The following is an 8,672-nucleotide window of genomic DNA, read 5'->3' as shown; positions in this document are numbered from 1 at the left end:
GGGGTCTATGTCTACCACATGTGTTGGCCTCTTTATTAGGATGTAGTGGAGTATGTCTACAATGTATTTGTCATGTTGTGTCTCTTTTCTATCTATATATGTATACAAGGTGTAAGGAATAGATAGAGTGTGGGACAAAATGTAGTTCACTGGGCTTGTTGTAGTCCTACCCCTGGGAATGGGTTTTTGTTAATACAATAGATATTTTATGTGTGTTTCCTATTGCATGCATTCGAGAACCTCCATAGAAGGTGCAGCCATCCCATATCCAAACACAAAACCATCTTATCTCAGAATCTCTTTCATGTGAAAGCTTGTTGTATACAAGCTGTGTGTGTGTTGTTGTGTACAGGTAAGTTATTTTCAACATATAAAAGTTATCAATGATTGCATAGATTTATATAGTATGATGTCCTGATAAGAAAAAATTGAAAGCTTAATGTTATAATTGGGTAGATTTTCCATTGTACAATGCCTTAATAAGAAAAAGGATGGATTTACAATGTTATAAGTAGGTTTTTTAAATATGATCCATTATAAAGAACAATTACATTCATTTTTTAGGTTTAACTATACAAGAATACCATCTTCGAGAATGTCTTAAGTGTTAGATGCAAGAACTAGCAACATACTTCTGTTGAGCAATGTTTGACACCAATTGAATTAAAAGACCATAAATGAAGCTAATGCTATAAAACTTACAATTTTGTCCCACTTAAAAGGGTGGGGCGTAAGAGAACACAACGACTTTGTATTATGTTTGGTGTGTATTTGATTGGTACCGAGGCTAATGTTTTTTTGTCCCACATTGGATTTGGATTTGGATGGGGATTGATGCATATGGGATAAGACTTATATTTAGTTTCCAACCAAAAAAGGGGGACAATAAAGGGTGCACTAAATTAGGATCATAACCCGATGCCAAATAGGATTTTTTTTTTTTTTTTTTAACTATTCGTACTCGATGAAAACAAGATGATTTCTCTTGCATTTTTTTTTTCACCAAAAAGAATGGGACATGAAAGAAGATGACATCTTTTATTTTGTTTGGCATAACGCATTGATGTTTTTTCATATATCCAAGAACTTAGGGCTGGAGAAAAAAAAGGAACAACCTTGTATTATGTTTGCTTTGCATCAGACCAGGACCTGGAGGACCTGGACACAGACATATTCAAAGGGGTAAACATTGCAAGTTTTAGTTCCATCCAAAAGGATAAGACATGACAACAAACATATGCATTGGATTATGACTCAAATACATGATAATGGGACAAAAAGTTCACCTAAAATGTGGGAACATTGACAACTTTGTTGGTGCCTTGGGTTTAGGACCGGAAGCATAAGAACCATTTTTGATACTCAATCTTTGCAAAAAAGATGTAAATGTCCCTCTCATTTTCATTCCCCAGTAGATTTGTTGATTATTATGATGTGAAAGAAGGCGGAGACCAGTTATAGAATTGAATGTCATTTTTTCCCCTATTTCTGGATACATAAACTCATTTTCATTTTAAAAAGAAAAACCTCATCCACAACTTCACTTCCATTTCTTGTATGAGATTCATCTAAACATTAGAAGCACAACCCCAAATAGCCAACACAGTAGCAATCACCATTCATCTTATCCCAAAATATAAAAACCACTATAATCACCATAATCGGCATACCAAAAGTACTCAAAAATCAACTCAACTTCACCAATGTGCACAAGTTGCAAATCATAATAATCAGGTATGCCATCTTTCCCCTATTGAAAAAACTCACCACTTATCCCTGCAAATCGTTCCATTGACCACTAATGAAAAGTGTTACATTAGTAACAATCGACACCACTAACAAGTGATAGACTATCATATTCAACACCACAGTGAACATTTCCCCTTTTGACCCATGCTGAAATGATAAATGAGATTCCTATTCAGTTTGCACTTGAGGTTGTTCCTGTTGCAATCAATATACAAATTTCAGAAGTTGCATAAATACACAGAGATCATATGCTCCCACTCGGCTATAATAAAATTGCATTTTCAAGCATTCATTACAATGTTATAATTCCATTATTTTGTTACATCTTAGACGAAAAAAAAAGCTTTTATGGTAATACATTTGGTTGTGTATGGCTTTTATTCATGTAATGAGAGAAATGTTTTGGCATCAAAAAACAAACCTGAGATTATGTCAGGCTTCCTTGGGGATAAAGCTCTAAACCACGGTTTGTATCTTTCTGAAAACAGATAAAAGGTTATGTGATAATCATTATTCACACACATCCACTTTGGTCAGGTCATTTTATACATCAGACATGACAATAATTTTTTTTTTTAAGATAAACGACATCTACCTTTATAGTCGGGGCCATCTGCAATGAATTTACGATGATAGGGAAACAATTGAGTGACATTAATAAAAAATTGGAAGTTATTTAGGATGTATTCTCCGGTGGTTGTTGTTTCAAAAGGGGAGAGATCTCCACCAATTATGTGATTCCATGACTTGTAATAACCCAACACATCTTCTTATTCATCCATCTTCTCTCCATCATCATACACAAGACTCACCCCACACTCCTTTATAACTTCATTATACCTCTCTGTAACAGTAATAGTAACATGGTCACCAACCTCCATCTCATTCATCGTAAACATCCAATGACTTAACAACACCCAACACTTTCCACGTACACAAGATTTGTCCTGGAAACGTTCGTATATCCACATGCGGTTCTTTGTTATATTACTAATTGTGATCATTGGTGTAAGAGGGAAATGACCATATGGAACTTCATCCATATAGTCATCCAGAATTTGCAACATGTTCACAGAGCAGAAGTTAAGTCCTGTAAGATTGTTTGGAGACGATGGGATGGTAAATGATATTGATGGCCCCTCACTTCTATGCCTAAACCAACTCGGTATTTCTTTTTGTTCATACATTGTGCTGAATATTCCGTATTCATAAATCATCTGCAAATATAACCACCTTAATTAATCACCATAATAATTACATTATACATATTCACATAAAGATATAGTTAACTAGACGAAACCTGGATTTCAGATTCTGAAGAATTGGTTCCCACACGCCTCTCCTTAAGGAAGTCTATATTAGTCCAGCCCAAGCTACGTAATACCTTTTCCTCAACATCCACCATTGATTGGATTTTGATCATGCCTTCAAATTCATACGCCTCAGGTGCAGAACTTCTAGAAAAAGAGTGTAAGTGGAGAGGGGACATTTCTAGATTAAAAACTACTTTTTTTGTAAAAGCATCACGATCAGAATATAGTGCCAACTGGCTAAGTGTTTGTGGAGGATATTCCACGGACTTCAACTTATCACAGTTCGTCATACTAAGCAAATCAATCCTAGGAAGGGTTCTCACATAATGTGGCATGGAAGTGATAGGATTTTCGTCTAAATATAATTTCTCTAACATGGATAGACAACTAAAGTCCATGGGAAAGGATTCAGTAGACAAATTACTATTTGCAAGTGACAACCGTACTAGAGAGCTCCGTAAAGAACTTGCAAAGAACTTCAAATCCCTTGGTATAGCACCCACAAAGGCGATGGAAGAGGTTCTTGTGTTTATGCCAATGTTTTTGTTAGCCTTCCACATTTCCAGTGAGTCCATATCTCTAATCTTGATTTGAGACTCACCGAGACTACAACCATCTAGCCACATCATTTTAACCTTCTTTAACATGCCTATATTTCTTGGAAGTTTTTCAAGCTTGTTGCAGTAGCTCAGATCGATGAGGAAAAGATCAACACATTTTTCAATTGATTCACAAACCTCAACCAGACCAATGCAATTTCTAACTATTAACCTCTCAAGTGCAGGGAGTTGGTCAAAGTCACCAAGACTACGAAGGTGTCCACAGAAACTTAAATTAAGTATCTTCAATGATCCAAGCAACCTTTTCTTTTTTAAGCACGATTCGTCCAACTACAAAATTGAAAATTTGAATCATAGTGAATTTCATCAACTCAACATTAATGAATACAGTATGAAGATAAGTTACCTTTTGCTTCTTCTCAAGTCGTTGTGGATCTCTATAACAACCAACAAAATATTCAATATTACTATATGACATGTCAAGAGCAACAAGATTCTCCATAGGTAAGTCTAAAGGTATACACTTTAAACGAAACCCATGCATACACAAGCATCTTAATTCCTCCGGAAAGTTCTCATAAGACCCATTCATGTGAACATAATTGAGTTGTAGTAGCATCAGACTATCCATGTTGCTCAACGCATCTGTTTTCAGCTCAAATGATGCACCTAACTTCTCTTTCTCAAGCATGCGCATGTCAAGGGAAAGGCCTACAAGATTTCCCTTACCCTAAAAAGAAACAGAATGCAAATAAAAAAATTAGACTATACAAAATATTATGGAGATGCACACTAACTACTACAAGCATACATGGCCTTTTACCTTTTTTTGTTTTAACACTCTGAATGACTCTTTATCACACCATAACCGACTTCGCTTCCATGGTTTATCAAGTGATTCTTGACGTACTTCAAATCTTCCCATCTCTTGAACCAACTGATGCATCTTCAATTCGTTATCCCATCCAATTCTAAGAAGGAATCGGTCAAGGAGATTCGTGATTCCAGATTTTGTGTTTATATCACATGCCTCTAATATTGTTTCAGTAACATCTCTATCTATTCCAACAAAATAACAAGCAATATATTTAAACAACTCCTTATCATTGTTAGATGGCAAAGAATCAAAGCTCATTCTCAAGACATTATTTATATGGGAACATGTTTCTTTCTTTAGCCCTTCTATGCACCCTTCCCAGTAAGCCACATCCCGATTATGCAGAGACTTGCCCAAAACTTTTAGAGCCAATGGATGTCCTTCACAATACTTCAAAATCTTATCTGATACCTCTTCATAACCTGGCTTGGGATGGTTGATCGTGAATGCATGAAAACAAAAAAGTTGTTGTGACTCAATCTCATCCAAGCCTCGAAGCAAAAGCCTTTCATTCTTGGGTTTAATGTTTGTTTTGAATAGTGTACAACTCTCTGTCAACCATGTGTTCTTTGTTGTTATTATAATTTTGCTTCCGGGATGAAAACCTTTGCTTCCAAGTAATGCATCCAACTGCTCAATACTATCAATATCATCAAGAACAAGAAACACCCTTTTATGAGCTACTGCATTCTCTATCTTTGAGGTGTATACTGAAACATCATAAACTTGAATTGAACTTGTTTTTGAAACGTCACCACACAATTGTTTTTGTATGTCAAGCAGCCCATTAAACTTTCCAACACATCTCCTACTTATATCTTCAATATAGCTGCTTGTGTGGAATTCACGACAATGTTGCCCATAGACATAATTAGCTAAATGTGTCTTCCCGATCCCACCCATGCCCGAAATAGTAAGTATGTCTGTTGTATGTGAGGATACATCTTTCAACCATGAAGTGACGAAGCTGATATGATGCTCTATCCCAATAAGTAGCGGTTGAGCACTCCTTAAAGGTAAATGTAATCTACGGTTGATGTCTTTCACAATTTCTTCAATAAACTTTGTCTCTAGCCTGAAACTTGATTCAATAAGAACTACAAAATACAATCCACAAAACTAACAAACCAAATTTCGCTGTTTAATCTATCCAAAGAATAAAACCAAATTTATATTATAGCTATTAATTTTATATATGTTCTTCACATCAAAACCATATTGTGTTTGCACTTCTAATCATTACAAGTTATCCAACGTGTAAGGTCATCAATGTATGTTTGATAATTTATAAGACCAAAGCTACCAATGCAATATAAGAATTCACTAATGGGCCACCTAACTTTACTATGTTTATACAAGCCCATCAAACTTAATTATCAATGTGGTGACCATCTGAAAAATGTGCCAGTTATATATTATTTTTACCACTTGTAAGTAACAGGGGTTATTTATCAAAAAACATGCTATGTTTGAAAGTGTTATGGTAAAATTAATAGTAGACGCATAGTGAATTGTCCAAAGTTGGTTTTTAATAGAAGCAAATGTTTAAAATCTATCAAAATGGTTAATCTATCTATATCTATATGAACTGATAATTGAAAACATAGATTCAACTTTCAGTATCATCTTTATCCTAATACATAAAATATATGTATGTTCATTTGATGCTATTAAAGAAAGTTATTGAAATACATGAGGAGAAGATGATATCGACATTTCATGCATTAATAAAAAAAAATTAAAGGTGTGAAAACATGGGTAAGAAAGTGGTTACCTTCCTTTTACGTCATTTCCTTTTAAATTAGCAACTTCTGTAAGGGCTTTATTCCATCGTTCCATCTTTTGAGCCCATTGACTTCTTTTATATGCATTCGTCTCTGCCTCCATTGTTTGTTTGTGCTTAGCCATTGCATCACCAAAGCTACTTTGTTGCTTCCTGACATGTGTGGGCTCCACATGATAAAATATTGGGATGACAATATGGTTGGATGTCATACGCTGCTCAAGGATCAGCACCAATTCATCGAGACACCATGTTGAAGAAGCGTAATTCTTGGACAACACGATAATAGAAGCCTGAGATGCCTTAATTGCAGTCTCCAATTCTGGCTTCAGATCTTCCCCTGTTTCAATCTCTTCATCATCCAAGAAGGTACTGATATTGGCGTCTATAAGTGCCTCATAAAGGTAATTGGTGAAACTAAGACGAGTGTCTAGACCTCTAAAACTTAAAAATACGTCATATCTATGATCATGAGTTGATGAACTGTGACTAAAAGTTGGTGAAGTATTGGCATAAGATGATGAAGAAGATGAAGATCCTTCTGGGAGTTCAGATAGAACAACCATTATGACTTATGGGTTGATGTGACTCTTTGCCCTTACCACGATTTTGTGTATTTATAAAAAGTTCCTCCTTATATGCATGTATCTTTCAGTAAGCTCTGAAACTCCTCTACACGTTATTGGTTATGAAAGTTGGTTTCACCTGATTTACTCACTTTTGCTTCAATGTCAGGATCTGGTACATAATGCCTCTACCTAAAATCAAAATTATTAATATCTACTGTATGCAACTAAAATCGCATCAAACAATTTGAAACTCAATGATAATGATATCCTTGACTTCTTTGAAAAATAAATAATAACTTTGAAGTAAAATACAACACATATGAACTCCAATTATGTTTATATGACACTTTTTATTCCTAAACTACAACTTTCGGTTGATTTTTGAGCTATATAGTGTGTAGCGTGTATATGTTTGTTTTAACCCTTGATTTGATTTTATTTAACTATTAAAACATCCCTAATATTGTCTAGATAAAATACATTTGAAATAAGTAACCCTCAAGCAAATCAACTCCAAATACCATTCTATAAACAATTACAAGGTTCACTATTACCTCCCACAAGAGAAATTGCAATACATCTAGGAAATTCCAAGCTTGTACTGGATATCAACAAACAATTAAAATATCTAAAGAAAAAAAAAAGTAAGTTTCTTGACATGGTTGTTTAAAAATCCCCGAAATTAGCAAAAAAAAAAATCTTTTCAACTTTGAAATTCTCTATAGTATCAGCATAAATCTAAATGATTTTGACTTTCATTCATGCTTTTTCTAAGGTTTCAATTTCAAACTTTAAGAATTAATTGAGCAGCAGTAATTGAAATAGACAAAATTCAATTACCTGTTAACAAAATAAACAAATGATTATGATGTAATTTATGATTAACAAGATGAAATTGTCTAACAACATGTGAAACTAAATTGTAAAAATGTCCCTTCATAGTTACCTGTCAATAGGAAGAAAAGGAGACCTGAAGCAGCGTTGATAGAGGATGAACCAGCAGTGACGAGGCTGAGAAAGATGACGACTGAAAATTAGAGAGGTTTGTCGGCAGGGAAACGGCGAGTCAACGAGGAAGGAAGGGAAAAGATGTTGTGGTTCTCATTTGCTTTACGAATTGACGGTGTTCTTTTTTATTTTCTAGACATAAGGACAATTCCAAGAAAATTAATGGTAAATCGGGGCAAATTCTAATGGATGTTGTTAATGGACCTCAAAACCATTATTTTTTAAAGTCAAAATCACTTTTCTTAAAACCAATTTGCGATGACATATTAAGTGATGTAAGTATATTATATTTGATATGATATATAAATTCTTTATTATCTTTTATACTTTTTCCACTCCTCTATTTGAATAAGATTTTTTATTTCGTTTTCATTTTTTTTCTTTCTAATATATATATATATATATATATATATATATATATATATATATATATATATATATATATATATATATATATATATATATATATATATATATATATATATATATATATATAAACCATACATAATCAATGTCTTAATTACAAATTGTAAAGCCTAAGGTACAACAAATTAAGCATGTTATCTTTAAAAAACAAGGAAAGCTAATCTGGACCGTCAGATCTGTATTGAACTGTGAGGATTTTCCGAATGGTGATCCGTGTGAAATGTTATTAACCAATGAGAATGGAGTGTTTAAAAATTGTCTTAAAAGACAACATGTAGAGCCTTGTGTACAAATTTATAATGCTTGAGTTGGGAAGACCTACTAAACACGCGGAGCCTTACACGGATCAACTCACACAGATCGCCACCGTGTCTTTCTTTTCTACAT

At 34.0% G+C, this 8,672-nt stretch overlaps 1 protein-coding gene across 2 annotated transcripts; it reads right to left on the bottom strand.

Moving 5' to 3' along the window:
- Positions 1-1,094: 1,094 nt before the first annotated feature.
- LOC145042026 (disease resistance protein RUN1-like) lies at positions 1,095-7,989 on the bottom strand. Of its 2 annotated transcripts, XM_078990381.1 has the most exons (9): positions 7,798-7,989; positions 6,274-7,040; positions 4,446-5,574; positions 4,029-4,352; positions 3,050-3,952; positions 2,345-2,966; positions 2,171-2,227; positions 1,287-1,944; positions 1,095-1,158 (listed from the first exon to the last, which is right to left on the bottom strand). In XM_078990381.1, exons 2-6 carry the CDS (start codon positions 6,846-6,848, stop codon positions 2,520-2,522), a joined length of 3,378 nt encoding a protein of 1,125 aa, XP_078846507.1. In that variant the 5' UTR covers positions 6,849-7,040; positions 7,798-7,989; the 3' UTR covers positions 1,095-1,158; positions 1,287-1,944; positions 2,171-2,227; positions 2,345-2,519. The 2 variants fall into 2 exon arrangements, with proteins under 2 accessions (XP_078846507.1, XP_078846496.1); XM_078990370.1 differs by having other exon boundaries at positions 1,095-1,944.
- Between the last annotated feature and the right edge of the window lie 683 nt (positions 7,990-8,672).

This window comes from Lactuca saligna, chromosome 1 (assembly GCF_052625555.1).
Source record: "Lactuca saligna cultivar CGN05327 chromosome 1, ASM5262555v1, whole genome shotgun sequence".
Lineage (NCBI taxonomy): Eukaryota > Viridiplantae > Streptophyta > Magnoliopsida > Asterales > Asteraceae > Lactuca > Lactuca saligna.
The sequence above is the reverse complement of the archived record's forward strand: the minus strand, read 5'-3'. Positions and strand labels throughout refer to the sequence as shown.